Genomic DNA, 21,053 nt, shown 5'->3' with positions numbered 1-21,053 from the left:
AATATTATGTATGTTTAAGGGTTTTTTTTAAAATATAATATGTATTTCTACCTATAGTGCGAAAACATCTTCTTGGCTACGTGTTAAAACTGTGAACTACCATGCCCCGCCCATTTTTAACCACACTTCCATTATAAACTAACAAGCTCATCCCATTTAGTAAACAACAGCGCCTAAAAGCGTAGCCAAGAAGATGTTTTCGCACAGTACTTATTTGAATTTGTAAAATTAATTGGTGAAAAATTAAACAAAGTATATGAATAAACTATAAATATGTAGGTATATTCAATTATTGTATCCTCTTTTCGCTGTATTCTAAATTCACTAAATTAGTTTAACGCCACAAACGAATGAAAATTCATATTCAAATCTCTAATAATTGGATTGAAAAATAGTTCAAACTTTTCAATAGCTTTCCAAAAACTAAGAGATTTAATGAACTTTGTTTATTCGATATTGGAAACAGCCTCTTAAGGGCGGACGTGCTCAGCGTAGGTCAAAATAGAGCTTTTATTGCATTTTCAAACCATGATCCTGGATATTCCTTAAACGTTCTTCAAACACGCGCGTTAACATGATCTTACTCCCTACTTCAATTTTAATTTATCAATTTATGGCTACGGCGTATGTTGTAGGGGAACCAATGGGGAATGACAAAAAAATTGCGTATTTCAAAAAAACACTACCTTATTCTTAGGTCAATAATTATTATAAAGCAATCATTATTCGTAGTATGTTTATCACATTTGAATGGTCAAAAACATAGCTTTTAATTGGTATCTTTAGATTATCTTCAAATGTGTTAATTTTGCCCATTTTTTGAATAATAAAATACCTAATTCTTGTCAAATTTGGGATCACAGAGATTACCAATATATTTTTTTATCGTAAATATTTTACAAAAATAACCTCGTCATAAATTATACTAATGGTTTTATAAATGCGTTTAAAAATTAATAAATGTAAAAAATCTTAACACCGCTGCACATTCATGTACTGAAATATGACTATATTCTAAAACATTAGAGCGAAGGGTTTAAAATAACACTATTTTATGTAATAAAAATACTTTTTGCAATCATCAAATGTTTAAAATAAATATAAAGAATAACAAGGCTTCAAAATTATATAAATAGATTATCTAGAACGTTTAAGAAATATCCAGGATCAAGCTTTGAAAATAGAATAAAAGCTCCATTTTGACCCACGCTGAGCACGTCCGCCCTTAACGCCATTTCAAATCTCTAATAATTGGATTGAAAAATAGTTCAAACTTTTCAATAGCTTTCTAAAGAGATTTAATGAACTTTGTTTATTCGATATTGGAAACAGCTTCTTAAAGCCGTGTTCAATAACAGTATTCAAAATTAGGCATACCTATCTATACAGTAGCAATCACACAATATGTATGAATATCTTAGATTTCAAAGCAAGACTGAATACTTGTAGAGTTAGTATCCAAAATATTTAGATATTAATATTTATTTAGTTTAGTTTAACTGTCTAGGCAGAGCAATGTCATGTAATTTAATATAAATACTCAAACGCACAGAAATTTACGTTAATACAACTTAATACTGCAAACTTTATCAATTTGAATTACGAAGATTTACAACTTCGAGAATTTTCTTATATACCCTTAGATCAAAGATTTTCAAAGTGTGCGGAAAATACCCGGAGGTATAATATATAATTCCAGGCAATTAATTGTAACTGGATGATAAACAGTCACAGTGATAGATTCGTACGATTTGCAGGGTATTTTTTCGGGTAATAACAGTATTCAAATACAGTATAACACTCTTCCCTTATCGTAGACAGTCTGTATACACGAAACAAAAATAAGAATTCCTGTACTATTCTACATTACAGTTTAATGCTTTGGACGCTGAAGACGCACATGCGCGTAATGACCAGGCGGCCGATCGATGTAATTAACGTGCATTTTAAAGGTGCTAATTAAAAAATCATTATATAGTCAGCAGCGAATGAGTTAATTCAGCTGCTACAACTATTGAACACCTTTACATATAATTGTATAATATTATATGGTTAGTGTTATTCGAACACTCGTAATAATTAGTCTAGATGATATTATGGTATTTGATTTTTCCTTTATGTTTTTTTCGATTCTAATAGTATTGCACGTAATTTAGGGTACCTACTTTACATATCTTGTTTGATTTCAAGAATTGAGAAACTGTATAGTGAATATCTTTCTCATTCATCCGAATAATTATTGATATTTTTTAAGATGCCGTAAAATGAAATAGTTTGAAAATAACTGTCTTACATACATACTAGGTACATAGTGTGACTTTCACGTGTTTTCCGAACAGTTGCAGAAAAACAACTATTTAAGATTCTTTTCCCTTTTTATCCCCAGGGGATTTTCCCTATTTGTGTTCACGAATGGCAACATATAATATGTCTCACAAAACAAAATTCTTATTCGGCTCTTTTATAAACACGCAATCAACACGAAATACAACATCAATGGAAATATTGCTTTGTATATGGTATTTGTATATATGACATAATATATATATATATACCAACATATTGAATTGCCTTTGTTATGACAGATGAAAATGGAAAAACCATCAAAGTACTTTTTTGTGACAAAAATAAATACTCATATGCATTCTATTTTCACTAACTTCATATAAAATTCACGCAAGATTGTTATCTATATTATTTGAACTGTCAATGATGTTTCGTCCATTTTTAGTAAGTATTTTTAGAGATTTGAGAGATCGCTCCAGGCACAAACGCGGGCGACACAAACAAAAAATGTAATAAAAGAAACAAAATTGGTTTAAATTTTAATTAAATATTTAATCGTCATCTGAATATACATAATTTGAAAACATCTCATGCATATACACAATAGAAAAAAATCGTTTATGTAGAAAAAAATACGACACCTGACGGAACTTGAACTTGTATCTGCCGGACAGATGCAGGTAGTAGATGTAGGTACATTATTGGTAGTAAACTTCAAACTGATAATTAGGTACATGCATTAATAAATATGGAGATATTGCCATGATAAACAGTGAAATATAAATTTGTTTTGATTCCATGCTATGATTTTATTAATGATTAAACATATTGACCAATATGACAATTCTTACACGAGACATGGTCAACTTGTACCAAAACCGAAACATTCACATTATTATGCAAATATAGGCTATATTAATTATGTAACGTTAACGACGTTAATGTTTTACCATTAGTAATTAGACAAACAACCACAATATTCGCGTATGTCATGTCATACATACAATAACGAAACTTTTGACAAAAGTGACAGGTGAATAATTTAGAGACACAGAATCAATTTTCTGTGTCTCCCAATTAAACGTTGCATATATTATTGCCATAATTTTTATAAGTTTAGTATATTTGACATACATATTGCATTTATCTTCACCTATTTACTTTTTTTTATTTATTATTTTTGATTAGTGTTATTTATATAATGCGTATACAATGAATTTTCTAATTGTAATTATATTGTTATTATTGATCTGTATTTATTCCATTTCTAATTTCATGAATTCATGAAGGTACATTATTATGTTATTCTGTCTAAAACTTTGTAAAGGTCATTCTGATGTGCGCATTATTCTGTTTATAAAAATACCAAAAATATATTATTATCATGCCAGTCGCTATTTTTAAAAGGCTTATTTATACCGTTCCATAAATAATTATATATTTTTACGGTGTGTTATGTACACAATATATTTATATTTAATCCAGACGAGAGTAATATTAATATTCAAAGTTTGATGGGTTTTAAATTTCAGTGGGTAGATAATTACGCTTACTCAAACATTATATGCCAATCCTTTATGAAGCGTTGTGGTTTCCACTACACACAGGCTTGCTTTTGAATTGAACTCCATTTATGCTTCGATGGCCTTTCCTTGATCAGCCAAGTGTTTCGATATGGATGCCCTTCAATAATTACACGAGGTGGAAAACTTTCAATGATGTATATAAAATAATATTTATAATTAAGTAAACTTGTGGATAAATAAAAATATGAATTTCAGTGAAAACTCATATAAATAGGTAATGATTTTGCATCTACGTTTTGTGTTAATTAACTATTTTGAGTTGGTATCATATTATTATTTCCATTTTAAAAAAAAATCGAAATACTTCAAACGTAATCATAATAATTCTTCCACAAATATGCTAGTCTAATAATTAGTAATTACTTTTAATAAAAATTAGTAATTAATTTCTTAATTATTAAAAATGTGTATAGCTGTATCTGCACTATAAACACATTATCCATGATAAGTTGGCCAGATCTAATATAATTAATCGGTGACTAGTGAAAGACTTGGATGCCCGAGACACTGACTGATTTTGAAACCATTCACGATCAAAATTAAAATAAATTCCAACTACTAGCATAGGTACCTAGTAAAAATATCTTTCCTAGAATCACATCCTCTGACTAAAAGTAATAATTATTGTTAATGTCAATAATGGCACATAATCATATTGGTGGCTTATTTTTTGTGTACAAGCACGTATTTATGTTGAAGTGATTATATTATGGTGCTACTTGTAGGAATTTCGTTATGCTTTGGAAAATTTAATAATTTTATGACTAGTTTGAACTGTTTCGAGACCACTTTGTAAATCTTTCAACGGATCGATAGCGTGATCTGCGTCAAATAAAATTGCCGCTCTTATTATAAACAATAATTTACCGATGAGATGATAATATAGCTATATTGCCAAGCAATCATATTATAACTATTGCAGAGAAAATAAATAAACTTATTACATTAATAAAATATTTCAATCAACTAAAATCAATTTAAATTTGATTGAAACCACTTACGATTAACTTTTGGAAGTGGTTATTCTATTAGCGTGTAAAATATGACAACCGATTAGAAAAATATTTCTTTATTATTAAATTACTACTGAAATTTCATTTTGCCATATATATAATAATATTATATCTCTTCAACGAAGGTCGAAATTAGGAATTTATTTATTCACAACTTTTTAGCGTGGCTTTAAAAGCTCAAATTCGTGATACAGACCGTTAAAAAAGCTTCGAAAATCGTAAATTTTCCCGTTTATCAACATGCTTTTGAGTAGTCAAATAGGCAATTTAGCATAAAGCTTTATGAGTTTTCGTTTCGTTGAATTTTTATAGAAATGTAATAAAATTTTGATGAAGTACCAGTTAAACGATTGTTTTAACGACTATTCCGCGGATATTATATTCGAAGCAAAGAGTTTTATTAATTGTTAAATTTATTGAAAAGGTTTACGATTTTAGTAAAATTTTCGAAAATTATATAAATTATTTATTGTTAAAAAAAACAATTTTATTTACCAAGTCATATTTAAATTTATTTTGTGTTAGCTAATAATAATACTATTTTTATATAGGGTAACAATATTCACATATAACATCACGGGAGATGGCATTTTGCAGAAAGAGCTCGCTATCCGAATGGGAATGGCTGGAGCAACATTCAACTCGATGCGGAATGTCTGAGACTCACGATTGTACTCGGTCAAAACCAAATGCCGCCAATTCGATTGCATTCTAACGGTGCTGCTTTACGGTAGCAAATCAGTGCACCTTACGAAGGCTCAGAGCAACCGTATACTGAGCTTCGAAAACAGATGTTTGCGACGAATACTGGGTGTGCGGTGGTATGACTTTAGGAGCAACGAGGAGATAAGAGAACGTACCAAGCAGTCTCTCATCACACTGAAAGTGAAGAGGCGACGTTGGACTGGCTCGGCTACGTGCTGCGGATGATATAAGAGAACCTCAACATGGCTTGCCTGTTCTTCAAGCCGACTAGATTCCGGCGTCCTGGAAGGCCGTTAAATACTATCTACTATACGGCGGGGCTACGAGATGCTGGTGTAACCTGTAACAAAGCAAGAAGACTGGCGAGCGACAAGGATTCCTGGAGGCGCCGCGTGGTGCCCATATGCCCCAATTAAGGGGCGGATATGGCCAAAGAAGAAGAAAACAATATTAATAGCAAAAAAAATCGTCGATTTTATTATCAATATATGTTGTTAACCTTACCAATAGTGTGAATGGGTTGAGAATCGCGTAAGCGTCTTCTTGCATCCTTTCAGGTCATACCAGCATCCCGTAGCTCCTCCGTATACACTATATTCATAGTATTTAGCAGCCTTCTAGGACGCCGGAAAGAGGCTAAATAAAAAAAAGTTCCATCTAACTTAGCTACAAATAGTAGTGTTTATATTTTGTTGCGGATAGACACAATATTTTATTTGGTCAAATAACGCTTGATTTTGTCTAATCCTATAAATCCTGTCTAGAATTATAATCTCTGGTAATGATAATGATTTTTGTCACCCTATGACCTTGTACTATTGTATTAGACACTATAAAATATAACACGAAACTTCAATAGTTTAGTACCCACAACATAGCTTGTCACTTCGCGATCACGAATATCTTTATCGCTTGCTCTCCACAGATTGTTCAACAAATTGACATAACATTTTATGAACGTACAAAATGGGATTCTGTAATATTTGAAAGAACCCAATTTATTAGTTACAGATGCTCTCACCATGAACAAGAGATACAACATTCGTTTCGGCAAGTGGCATGCTATAAAATAATTACAAGATAAAAAGATTTTTTTATTTACAATGTTTTTAAATTTTCTGTTCAACTATTATGCTCAATATGCTCAAACTTGTACTTGATATGAAGTAAATAAAAAACAAATAAATATAGAATACTGAAATGACATTTTGATTTCTCATAGTAGTGGATTGGATTACGTATTTTTCCGTAATAACTTTTCATACAAAACAGAATTAACTTAAAATGAATTTAATTCTACTTAAAGATGGCTAAAAGTATTAAAAGAATGCATTGGAATCGTGTTCTGATATATTCTAAAAGTTTCAAATGTCTAGCTAGTCGGAAAGTTAGTTAAAAATCGATTGCAAGATTTGTACTGGATAAACAACCACCGGACAAATAAGAATACGAGCTAATAAAAACGTTGTAAAATTACTCATACTAGGAAGTAATTAGTAGATATTACGTACAAATTTACTTAATTCTGAAAATGGTGATATTTATTATAATTGAGAAGTAGAATTTATTTAAGGCCACATAAGTTACAGTTTTATTTTTCGATATATTTTTTCGTAATAAGTGAGTATATTATATACACTGCGCGGATATAATGTATTTATTACCGTATATATATATTTGTTTCGCATGAGAAAAAATGTGATATGTGTGTGTAAGAGAAAGTGAGAGCAGATAAGGTAAACACAAATTCTAAAATTTTAAAAATAAGGGAATCGTTTGTTTTAATGAGGTCAATAATTAAAGTACAGTACTACGAGGGTGGGTCAATAATTCCTTAGAAAAAAGCATTAAAACACTTTTTATTTTTGTATTTTTTTTTATTTCTCAACATAATCTCCTTGGAGCTCAATACACTTGGTTAGACGTTTCTCAATATTTTTTAAACCGTCAGAAAAATAAGTTTTCGGAAGGTCCTCAAAATAAGCATTTGTCCGATCGATGACTTCTTCATTTGAAAAAAAACGTTGTCCACTTAGCCATTTTTTTAAGTTTGGGAAAAGGAAAAAGTCACTGGGGGCTAAATCTGGCGAATACGGTAGGTGGTCGACCAATTCGAACTTCAATTCTTCAATTTTAGCCATTGATCGTAATCATGTGTGAACACGGGCATTGTCCTGATGAAAGAGGATTTTTTTCCCGTTTAAATGAGGCCTTTTTTCTTCAATTTTGTTTTTTAGCTGGTCCAATAAAGATGCATAATAATCCCCTGTTATTGTTTTTCCTTTTTCCAAATAGTCAACGAAAATAATTTCACGTGCATCCCAAAATACAGTAGCCATAACCTTACCAGCTGATTTTACGGTTTTCGCCTTCTTTGGACATGGTTTGCCTTCGCAATCCACTGCTTTGACTGTTCTTTCGTCTCGGAAGTATAGTGGTGTATTCATGTTTCATCTACAATCACAAAGCGACGAAAAAATTCATCCGGATTGCGTTGCATGAGCGACAACAGGGCTTTAAAGGCCACCACCCTATTGCGTTTATTGTCGACTGTAAGCAAACGCGGCACCCATCTTGCAGAAATATTTTTCATGCCCAATTTGTCATGTAAAATAGAAATGACGCTACCTTTTGAGATCCCTGTAACCTCAATTATCTCACTCAACTTTAATCTTTGGTCACTTAACACCATATCGTGGATTTTATTGATCATTTCTGGTGTAGTCACCTCTACAGGACGTCCTGAGCGTGGTTCATCCTTTGTTGATGTACGACCACGTTTAAATTCATTTAACCAGTTATAAATAGTTGCAAGTGAAGGAGCAGATATGCCGTGAACTAAATCCAACTCATTTTTTATTTCCTTTGCTGTTAACCCTTTTATATTAAAATGTTTAATAACAGGTCTAAACTCAATTTTCTCCATTTTCCATTTTTTTTTAATGTACGAGAAACACACAACAACCCGACCGATCTAATTGAAACTTCGCAGCATACTGAATCGGTAGTGCCGCTGCATGAAAACAAACCGCTTACAGTACAATTCGCGCCACCTGTCGGCTTTTCTAAGGACTTATTGACCCACCCTCGTAGCATATTGAGTAAATAGAAAGAATTATACGAAAACGGAAAGGTAAGGCAATAAATAATAAAGTCTAGATGTGATTTTAATCAAATCATTTTCCATTGCCGAACTAAAGCATTGCCACCTGATATTTTTTCTAGTTTATCCATAAACGATGCATGTATGAAATAAAATATATAAATTATAACTGTAAAACATAATAATAATAAAATATTAAAAAACAACTGTTTTTAGTTGGTAACGGAATATTTATTTTTTGCATATATTTAAATTTATAGATGCTAAATTTAATATCTTGTTTTTGCGAGAGATTTTGCATCATAATTGTACAAATTACATTTCAGGTAACTGTGTACTTATCGCAATAATTAATAAATCATCTTTTATATTAATGGTTTTGTTGCACTGTTTACCCAGCTGCAATGTGATGTTTAATATGAGGAAAATACCATATTTTTTAGTCATAAAGTTATAAAAGCGATTATCTTCTTAACTACTAATCAGTAGTGAGATATGCCTTCAGTTATTCGCCTCATAAAGGTTAGTCAACCGCTTGTATGTTTGTTTGTTTAATAATTAAAACGTACTTATCTTATTGTACTAGTATACTGTATTTAATAGTGAATGTATGTTATGTTATTTATCTTCATTTTTGGCTACTGTGCGCAATATATCAGTGTGACGTGTGTAGGTCAGAATCCCTTCAACGTCCCAACCGACATCAAAATTCTGACAGATCTACTCATTGATACTATATAATAATATGTATTATCTATATTATGTAAATTTTTATAATTATCCTAACCTGACCTAAACTAACTAGGCTTTAAATTCATCTTAGTATTTGTGGAGCATTTTAATCATTATAATAGATTTGGATATTACCTATCTATCGTACAATTTGGAGCGGCTAAGGTTTTATAGAATGGGATTTAACACCTCTCTTATTAATTAGATCTACAAATGACAAGTCTCCACATTCTGTTTCAATATTCCTCAGTTTTTTTTCTTTATTAGCTATATGTATATTCATCTTCTATTTGTTAATCTATTGTTACTTAGGAATATTTATATTTGTACACGATTTATTTATATTAAGGTCATAGATACTTAAAATAATCATTATTAAAATCATCGACTACTTTATATACATACATATCATATAAGTGTTTGTCAATGTAAATTAATAAATTGTTTAATAAAAGCGGTTTTTATATAATTATGATATATTTAATTAAGGAGTGAAAGATTAAGCTGAACACTTTCGTATAGTTTCCTATGAATATAACAAAACACGTTAAGTTAAAAACAAATGTAGTATATTAATTATTTTTTAATCAATACAGATTAGATTTTAGGTAAGATTGTAATATGGTATATGAATATAGTATTCACACAGACAGTAAAAAATGTGAGTTAAAATCCTACGCCATCTAATTTTTTTCATCTAGTATTTTTTCTAACACTTAACTTTGTTTCTGTTGTTTATCAAAAGTATGTATTTTCAATAATATTAAAATATAGGTATATTTTCATAAAGCTAAATATTATTTTTCGAGTTTTCGTTCATATTCCTATCAAACATTTAAAAAAATTCATGTTATCAATATTTTCTTTGGAATATCGAAGAAACGTTTTTTTATTCTTGATATCATCATCAGCCGGGGTCAATCCACTGCTGGATGAAGGCCTCCCCAAACTTCTTCCAACTCTCGCGGTCCTGTGTCGTTCGCTGCCACGTATTTTCGCCGAACTTTACCAGTTCGTCAATCCAGCGGCTTTTAGGGCGACCCGACCCTGTGGCCGTTTCGTGCCGCTTGAGTACCACTGGCATTTGTCCAGCGGCTCTCCTTTTGGCGAGCAATGTGCCCCGCCCATCTCCATTTCAGCTGTTTAGCAACGTCTATTACATCGCGTACTCCTGTCTGTTTCCTAACCCATTCGTTTCTCTTACGGTCCTTTCGCGTGAACCCCAACATACACCTCTCCATGCTTCGCTGTGCAACTCTTAGCCTTTGGACATCTATCGTGTTGAGGGTCCACGTCTCGCAGCCATACGTGAGCACGGGTAGCGCATATTGGTTGAACACCCTATGCTTAAGACATAATGGTAGGTCACTCTTAAAGATACTATTCAGACATCCGAAAGCACTCCATCCCAGCTTTGTTCTGCGAGCAATTTCATCGTGCATGCTTCCGTCTATGGACACCTGCTGTCCGAGATAGACGTAGCTGCTAACTTGCTCGAGTTGGGTGCCATTAATACAGGTAATCGCAGGGTCCGAAAAACAGTTCCTCATCACTTTTGTCTTTGAGACGTTTATCTTTAGGCCGACCGTTTGACTGACATCCGCGAGTTCTTGCATTCTACCTTGGAGGTCTTTCGGGTCTTGTGAGAGTATAACAAAATATCGTAATAATAGCTCTCAATGAAATAGTCAACGTTTTTTTCAATTTCTCGATAGATGAACTATTATTGCAATTTCTTCAGACTTTTTACCACAATATTCAATGAGAACATTCTTCTAAAAAACATTCTTTCATTGATACTGCACCCAACTTAGTAGGAGAACGTCAACTCTGCGTAGAATTTTTCATGAGTTTGATTGTAAATATTATAAAAATATTAAAACATGACTTAAAATTTGTATGCTTATATTCAGCATTACGAAAGCATACTAATAAATATTTATCCTAACACAAAAATAACAATAAAAATTGCCATTACTTTGGTTATGTAAGCAAAAAATCCACTATTTAACAAACCAAAATATTAGGATAATGTTATTTATTATTTACTTACAGATTATATCGTGATTAGTAAACACTCTTATGTCTCAATTATCATCCATTAAAATATATTGTTCATAAAGGGCGGTAATTTAAAATGGTTATTCATTATTACGCAAAGCTTAAGCCAGATAAACCAGCAGATTAAAATATCCCATATATTTTAACGTAATACGTACTTCAGGAGTGTTTATTTTAAGACACGTTTTCAAAAATATGTTCATATTTTCTATTAATCATGATTTTATAAATTGTATTATTATTATAGATTTATTATAGATAAAATTACTATTACTTTTAAATAATATTCTATACCTATCACATCTATAATATAAAAAACAATATTTGTTTGTTTGTTCGTATTTTATGCGCTGCCATACTGTTCATCCGATTGCGATAAAATTTTGTCAACTAAATGCTTGCACTTGCGCGAAGAGTATAGGCTATATTTTATATATAAAAATGAATGTCTGTCTGTCTGTCCCGTATGCGTTCCTATACCATTCATCCGATTGCGATGAAATTTTGGTAAGTGGTTTTATGCACACCCGTGAAGGTTTTTGAATTAGAAAAATTATCATCTTCTTCTTCTTCTTCATTATATTTTATTTTATTCGTATGCGTTCCTATACCATTCATTCGATTGGGATGAAACTTTTGTCAGTTGTTGTGCGCACACCTGCAAAGGTTTCTGAATTAGTACAACCATCTTTTTCTTCCTCTATTCGTATGCGTTCCTATACCATTCATCCGATTGCAATGAAACTTTGGTAAGTTGTCATGCGCATGCCTACAAAGATTTATGAATTAGAAAATCATCATCTTCTTCTATTCGTATGCGTTCATATACCATTCAACCGATTGCGATGAAACTTTTGTCAGTTGTTGTGCGCACACCTGCAAAGGTTTCTAAATTAGTATTATATAAAATAAAAAGTTTATTGTTTGTTTGTTCCATCCAATTTTGATTTTTTTTTTTTACTACGCTGTGCAAATAATATGACGGGTGGTGGTGGGCACTTATTGTTCATTGTACTACATATTAATAACATTAATAACGTTTGCATATTTTGGATTCGATTTTAATTTAGTGTTCTTTTGTTTGACTTTTACTCCTATTAGAATTATTTTCATATTGCCATATTGTATTACACAGATATTTTGATATTAAAAAAATAATTACCTCTTATTATTTTTTAATAAATGATTTGATAAATATAACCACGAAGCGACCCTGTGCGAAGCCAGGTACTTCAGCAAGTAATATATAATATCAACCATTTCAACTACAGTCGAACTCGGTTATTACGATCTCGGACATAGCGAGATCTCGGATGTAATGAGGAAACATTCATTGACATTTTGGTTTATGATTTTCTACTTACATTTATTCACTGTTATAACGAGCAACTTATTGGATTTACCGAGCTAAAATACTGTTAATATGTCGATCGTTTAAAAACATTTCGACCTTAAGTAATAATATCCGATCGGACAGGATGCCGCCAGGGTCGGATTACGTTAATGACACTAGTTAAGTGTATCCACCTTATTGGTGTTTCGCCGACAAAAATAAAAAGATATCCACGCATATGGTTGAAAAATCCAAGGTTTGTGAAGTCCGTAGGTACCTACCAGCGTTCATTACAATAAACAACTTCTTTTGTAGTTTATGAATGCCATGCTTGTTTCGGGGATTTTTACGATGGTTTTCAGATTTTTTATTTTCGACTTTTTGCGTAATGTGACCGCTCATTTAAAAACACCTATTCTCTGATATAACGAGTAACGCTTATAACGAGCAAATTCAGTTGGTCCCATCTTCCTCGTAATAACCAAGTTCGACATAGTCTATTTTGAAATACATTACAACACTATTTCAAGCAAACAAAATAATCTCCTCTCGAATAAATTAAGACCTACACAACCGCCATTGCCATGAAAATTCAAAATCATTCACCAATTATATTTTATGCATACGTATTACTAATTATTAACCTGTATTCATTATTTTGGGTTTAGTACTTGATATAAATCAGGTACGTTATTACGTTTGAAAAATGGAAAACACACTAGCAGTAAGTGAAAACTTATACTAATTAAATACCGCAAGGGAAAACCATTCCCTTGTAAGACAAAGTTTCATTTTGGCGAAAATATTTACGAATTTGAGTCATATTTTAAATATAACAATTCTATTCTCAACTTTGCTGAGTAATTATATATATTATATTATAAGTTTAATATAATAAATTACTTTTTTATAATACAAAAAAAAACATATCTATCTACAACCTTATATTTTTAATATCAATTTACAATACGAATAGGTGTAATGTTTATCCAGAATAAATTTTGTGGAAAAACCTAGTAAAAATAACGCATACATTTACCGTATATTCACGATTTTATAAACACGTTTGTTCAGCTAAGAAATTGCATTAGTTTTGTTTAATAAAATATAGCATACTTATTTAAAAATATTTATTTATTTTTGGAGAACACACCCAAAGAACAGTCAATTATCCAAAAAAATATTTTACATTTACATACTGAAATTGTTAAATTTACGTATTATTGTGTCATCAAAATATTGTTGGATTTGTAAGCAAGTTCATATTAAATTTAAGCTATAGTATATACTACAATGATTATACCAAAATCTCGTAATAATAAAAATACATTTAAATATTTTGTAAATGAAACAATGAACGAATAAGAGTAGAAATAAATAAATTAGGTGTCATTTATTTTTAAAATAGCTATGGGTTTGATGATTACGTTAAATACGCATAAGTATGGATGGAATCTATGTTTTTATCGACAAAAAAGTAAATTTAAGATGCAGAATCAATGTTAATTTGTTTTGGATTTTATAAATGAAACTCATCTCAGATAATCTTAAAGAAATGGGACGTATCTAACAGCCAGAAGTCGTTGTGGGATGGCACCAGTGTCCACCATTTAAATTAATCGTCGTGAAAGAAGTTCACCCGAGTGGTTCAAAAAAAGAATAATGCGTGTCGATGAAACCAATCAGTGCATCAAATGAACCGTTAACCAGAAAACTTGGACGAAAGCGCCATATTGGACACTAGCGGCTGCAACTTGTACTTACTAAATGACGATTTTCAGCAATTGAATGCAATGTTTCCAATTTTAAAATAACCAATGAATACGTGCCTATACAATATGAATCTTATTTTTATTATGCAAGTGTCAAGATATTATTTAGAAATTGTTGTAATCTAATATCCCGTTTACACTTGTATGAATTTACTGCTGACAGTACGTATTATCGCGGCCATAACAAAAAAATGTACGTGTAAACATGCATTATCCTGCAGTTGCAGGATTGTATGCATGAATCAAAAAAGTTCGGAAACTTCTGAATTTTTATGCGACAGTTGAGAATTTTTCGATCTGTAGTATGTCTCGATTGTTTGGTCTGTGCAGTAGAACGATAGTGGCAATCCTGCTGGCAAAAAACGAACTATGAACGAATTTTGAGGTAACCCGATTTTCACTAGCTGTCAAATAGTACGAAATAGTACCATGAAATGACTCGCTAACTCTTAAAGAATGAGATTAGAGAGACAGTCAGGACTTTTACGTGAATACAGTTATTGTGACGAAAGTTTAAAATACACACTATTGCTGCCAGTAAAGCCATGCACGTCCACAGGCGATATAAACGTAACCATATTTTGTCATTGGATAAACACCGAAATTTGAACGCATTAATATTATGTAGCGTCCCGTCCGAGCTCAGTCCGTTTTAATTAATCGACTTTTCACTTTGATTGTCGTTATTTGACCATTTTTGATACTTGATATTTTGATTTGGTGTGGATGCCATTATGTGGTGGATAGCATGCATCGTGTGATCAGTGTCTATTCTACACATAATGTACGATGGTTGTTTATGACCTGTTGGGGTTGTGAGAGAAATACATGTGAGTGATTGCTAGAAGGGGTGATAATTATAGACTACCCAGTGGGTTTAAACTTACCTATAAAAGGTTGTATTAGCTAAGGGCTGTGCGATAATTCCAAAGGTAATTTATCGGGAAAATAAATGGTTGGTTGGGTTGTATAATATGTAAGTGGGTCCACATTGCTAGACGGGTTGATGATTATAGGTTACCTGCAAAACTATTCTTAACTTTTAACACTTTTCTGTTTTTTTATTGGTCCAAATTAATATGGAAGCAATTCCATACACAAGGCGTTTATCTACCATAATTGGTTTTTCGTAACATGGCGAAAATTTAAGTTGATATGCCTGTCGTGTGAAATACGTCTCTTATTTGCAAAACTCGTGCAGGCGTATCTATGATTTTTCTACTCGAACGCCGAAATTTTGTATTAAAACGTCAAACAATAATTGAACATATGAGCATAACGTACAATTTTATTAGTCATGTCATTGCATTAAAAATATGTTACTACTCGCTACTTAATAATTGACAGCTTGCGGGGTACTATAAATTGAGGCAGCGGCCGTAATCCGTGACGTAGAATATTTTTCAAAATAGTCGCATCTTGCATCTCAATTTTCAATATGTAATTGATGTACTCTATCTCGTTCTAAAAATTAACACATAAAAGTCAAGAGGTGATAAAATATAGCACTTAGTTAGATAGTTAACTTCTAGTGATTATTAACTGCCTGAATACATAAAGTGATAAATGCGATATATTTGTCAAATTCGTCACTTTTTGGGTGTTAAGCAATATGTTAGAACGGCCTCGCTCGTGTGGTTAGATTTGCCTATACTAATTATTAAATTGTATTATTGTACTATTTTTGAACAGCAAATTTCTATGCTCGTTGTATAAAATTTAATTAGAGAATTAAGAGTTATCATGTCACACAAAATACGAGAAGGTCCTGTAGGTCCTGAGCTTAGTTCAATGTAAGTCTCGGGATAGAGAATACGCACATTACACAGTCATGCACACAAGTCCAAATCAACATTCTTATAAAATATATTCAACTCGAATAAATAATATCAAAACTATTCATACGTGTTTCACTGGTCACACACACAACACCTATACCACTATATCATTATCAGCCAGAATCGGTGTATTGCTAGATTTAGAACTACCTATAGCTTATTCTACTCTTATTGATATCTGATTATTCTCTGTTATAATAATTGTACTTCCACTGAATATGATAATTTTGTTGATCCAGCGGGTTTTAGGGTCGTAATGTAGACGTTTAGTGACCCTTAGGTACAACTAAATGATTGCATTTGTCTAGCATTTATCTAAACCAACTGTCATTTAATTAGCTTTGCGATCTCTATTGTATTGCGTATTCTTGTAAAAAATATATATTAATCACTATAGACCCAAACACAAATTGAAAAATAATATAAAAATTCGTACTCGATCTCATAAACGGGTAATTTACCACACGGGCGCTTTAAGAAGAAATATATATATATATAAATAGACATATCTATATTTTATTATATTTAGATGTATAATTTGTATAAATATAATATAGTCATTTTTATGTTTTGTTATGCTAATAGCTCTCATATATGAAAAGTCACTCGAAACAAACTCAATCAAATGGTAAAAAATTGATCATATAATATATCTTTTACAAGAAAATCTTAGTTTTTTATGACCTTCATATTTCATAAGTCACCAGAAAAATATTTTGATAAAACCATAAAGTTTATGGGACAATAACACAATGAATGACTGAACGGAAATGACAATTTATTTAATGATACAGTTTCTAATATAGAAATAAAAATGAACCATGAGAGATTCGAATCTTTCTCAAAAAAATATTTTCAAAGTATATTTCTCAGGTTTTCCTTTTTTTATATCTCTTCTTTTTAAAATCTAAAATTATTTTCATAGTAATATTATTTTAAAGAATATGAGGATTGACGCAACTCAGTCAATCATAATAATAATATCATTTATAACCAGCGCTTTTAGTAGACTGTAGGAAGGGTATAATTTGAATACTGGAGTGGGGGTTATACAAGAATTCAATCCAAGCACTAGCCTTTGATGTTGATCTGACTGGCGCGTTGGGTTGGCTCCATGTTCCCGCACTCATACAATGATTACGATCACTCTCACGGTGTAACACTGTACTTACTTGTGACGGATGGGTGGATAATGAGTTTTTGATTGTTTATGAATTATGGTGATTGACGCGGCATTGGGTGAACCGTAAATCGTAATTGAATTACTTCTTTGATGAGGCTACGGTTAAACTAGTGCAAGTCTTGATTCTTTGATGGTTGCGTCGTTTGTACAGTCATTCGTTATTTGATTAAAATGCCTGGATGACAACAATCATTGAGCGAGGTGGGTTAGGCATTTGTATAGGATTAGCGCTACCATAATTGGTCCAAACACCTTGATTTTAAATTAAAAAATTGGAATTATTATTATTTAAAAAAAAGGACAAACGGATAGGTATCTTAAAGGGTAGGAGCTTTTGTCCGAAAAGTGAAAAATTTGTATTATAAATCGCACAGTCCAAATTTTGTTCTAATTTACTGATGTTTATTAGAACGAAGTAGGTATTATATTTTTAATCATATTTAAATTTCAACATAGCTTCTATTCAATTTGCCGTCAACAGGTAAAAGCAGCGCTCGAAATGAAAAAGATTACGAACCGGAGCGCTCGAAAATTAATATGGTTATCAAATTGTATGTGTATTTTATAAACATAAGTGTGCTAGATTTTTTTGTTATATGGCATATCTAGCTCAGACGGTCAAATTATTTTGTCCACGAGACGGAGCGATAACTTTACAGATTTCTCGAACCGGAACGGCACTCCGGTACTTTTCGGTCCATTCCGAGCCCTGAGTAAAAGCTGTTAATATAACTAAACTATTAAAATAACGCATATAAAAGAGATAGAATATTATAATCTTTTCTCACCACTTCGAATTCAAGCCATGCACTAAAAATGAAGTTAAACTATCACCTTAAGCGATAATTATTATTACTTAGTATTAATTTCCGAATTTAAGCTCTAACGGTAATCCAAAAGCTTTTTAAATTGTGTATAAAAATTCATGTTCAAAAAGTTTAACAATACTAGAGTTGATAGAAGTTTTTACGATAGGATAATTAATCTTTTTTGTGTTTATTATAACAGGTTATTTGTCATATTGGTGTACTCACATAGTTAGTCCCGACTGGCTCTAACAGAATCATGTACGAAAAGCTTTTTTATAACCTATGCATGAGCCGCCTCTTTTGTGTTTTCCCGAAAACAAAAAGTTTTCGTCGACTGAATAACAACGAGTGTAAAAAATATATGAACCGTTGTTGGAAAATTCATCCAGTGCCTCTCGTATAACTCGCTGGTGTGAGTAATATATTATATTGTCAGAGAGAACTGTAAATTTTTTAATAATTTGCTCAGTGACACATTTTTTTTAGAAATAGTCATGACAAATTTGTTATTTTATCATAATACTATTATGAAAATCTTTTCCGCAATTTTTAATTTAAAACTAGACCTATTTTATCCAAATTGAAAATATCCGTTAGGATGAAACCAATATTGTGGTATACCAATATAATAAAAAAAGTGTAAAAAATACTAAATCTAAAATATATCTTATATAATTATTACAGTAGGATTTATTTTAATTTTATTTAAATGCTACGTTTTATTATTTAAAAAAATGCTATCATGTTATCTAAATAGTGTTCTTTATACAAGAGAAAAGATAATGATCATATTATTATTTTAAAGTTAGAAATGTAAATTGTAATTTTTGTTCCTAAGCCACAATTAATCTAACAGAGTGGAGGTTATATTAATATACCAGAAGAGGAACAGTTGCACGCCAAAAAATTGTATTTTTGCTCTGGTGTGCGCATATAAATATAATATATGAACAAACAAAAAACATGATTTTTTGACAGATGCATCTAACCCACCTCGGATATTCGAGGAGTAGTCATAACTAGGAAATCCAATCCCAAGCCAAAATTCTAATTCCGGGATTTTGGGATTACAATTTGACAATCTCGGGATCCCAGGATTGGTATGTCTTTACATTGTTTATATAAAAAAAATATATTTACAAATAACATTGATAAAATCGGTCAAAAATAAATCTAGTATAATTTATACTATTTAAGACATTTATTGTTAATACTGTATACGTTCAATCTTGGAAATACATAAGTGTAATGGAGTAAATAGTATTGTGATAGTGATATTGATATTGTGATATTGGTATATATGATTGAAAATATATTGAGATTGCTGTATCTGATAGTAAAGACTTAATTAATGGGTTAGCGAGATTTAAAATAGTAAAGCAAATCATGGTGTACTTATGGCCTTTCCGCTTCATAAATCTAATTATTCGGCTAAATATGAAACTGCCGTAAAACATATGAGATTATGGTGAAATTACTTTGTTAATGGTGCGAAGCATTGTATATTTCCAATATTTCTCATATTTATTAATTTATGTGAAAAAATAAAATGAATCGGCAACTTACACATGAGTATACTAAAATCAAACTCAGTTTATTTCTAATGTAGTTATTTGTTATTAAAAGTATTTTTTCTGTTATATTTTCGTTTTTATTTTATTTTTCATCAAAATTGATAAAAAATCAATCCCGAAAATTTCGGGATTATGTTTATCAATCCCGGGATTCATAGGTATCGAAAATATCTCGGGATTGGAATCCCTAGTCGTAACTATTTAGTTTAACTATCGTAATCATTTATACTATTATGATAATTATTATATAATGAGTAAATTATTTTCAACAGTTGATAGGAGTGATTTTTACTCAACACAGTTTATCACTTGATTGATGAATTAATAAATATCATTAATTAAATATTAAATTAATTATTTTCTATAGAAATGATAATTAGGCTTTTAGAAATCATATAATGTGTTGGCTATTTGCACTATTTTGGTACTACTTTGGTATTATTATAATATTATACACATATATTTTATTGGACAAACGTCATTACAAAGTTTTTGAACCAAAAATATTGTCGTAAATTGGAGAATTAACAAAATCTTTCTTTCGCAATCATTCTTACTGAAACCAATTATTTTTTTTACAAAATTTTTATTAGCTCGTATTCTTATTTGTCCGGTGGTTTTTTATCCAGTACAAATCTTGCAATCGATTTTTAACTAACTTTCCGACTATCTAGACATTTTAAACCTTTATAATATATCAGAACGCGATGCCAATGCATTCTTTTAATACTTTTAGCCATCTTTAAGTAGAATTGAATTCATTTTCAGTTAATTCTGTTTTGTATAAAAAGTTATTTTGGAAGAAATCCGTAATCCAATCCACTATTATTGGTTGCTAAGTGGGTGGTGCTAGCAACAAAATTATTAATATATACGTTGGTTACTATGGAAATCAAATTGAAATTTCAGTATTCTATATTTGTTTGTTTGATTGTTTTTTATTTACTTCATATCAAATACAAGTTTGAGCATATTGAGCATAATAATTGAACAGAAAAATTAAAAACGTTGTATATAAAAAAACTCTTTTTATCTTGTAATTATTTATCAATAAATTT

At 30.9% G+C, this 21,053-nt stretch overlaps 1 protein-coding gene across 2 annotated transcripts in view; it reads left to right on the top strand.

The window, feature by feature from the left end:
- Positions 1-21,053, top strand: part of Epac (Exchange protein directly activated by cAMP) — a 233,089-nt gene that overhangs the window by 110,134 nt on the left and 101,902 nt on the right. Inside the window, exon 1 of one of the 2 annotated variants that reach the window (XM_085958430.1) lies at positions 9,178-9,215. The exons of the other annotated variant lie outside the window; for it this stretch is intronic. Within the exon in view, the coding sequence (XP_085814556.1) occupies positions 9,189-9,215 (27 nt within the window). The 5' untranslated portion in view covers positions 9,178-9,188. Of the gene's footprint in view, positions 1-9,177; positions 9,216-21,053 lie in introns of those variants that run through there. 2 annotated transcript variants of the gene reach the window in all.

This window comes from Rhyacophila brunnea, unplaced genomic scaffold, assembly GCF_057557595.1.
Source record: "Rhyacophila brunnea isolate RB1 unplaced genomic scaffold, BYU_Rbru_1.0 scaffold_7, whole genome shotgun sequence".
Classification (NCBI taxonomy): domain Eukaryota; kingdom Metazoa; phylum Arthropoda; class Insecta; order Trichoptera; family Rhyacophilidae; genus Rhyacophila; species Rhyacophila brunnea.
The sequence above is the reverse complement of the archived record's forward strand: the minus strand, read 5'-3'. Positions and strand labels throughout refer to the sequence as shown.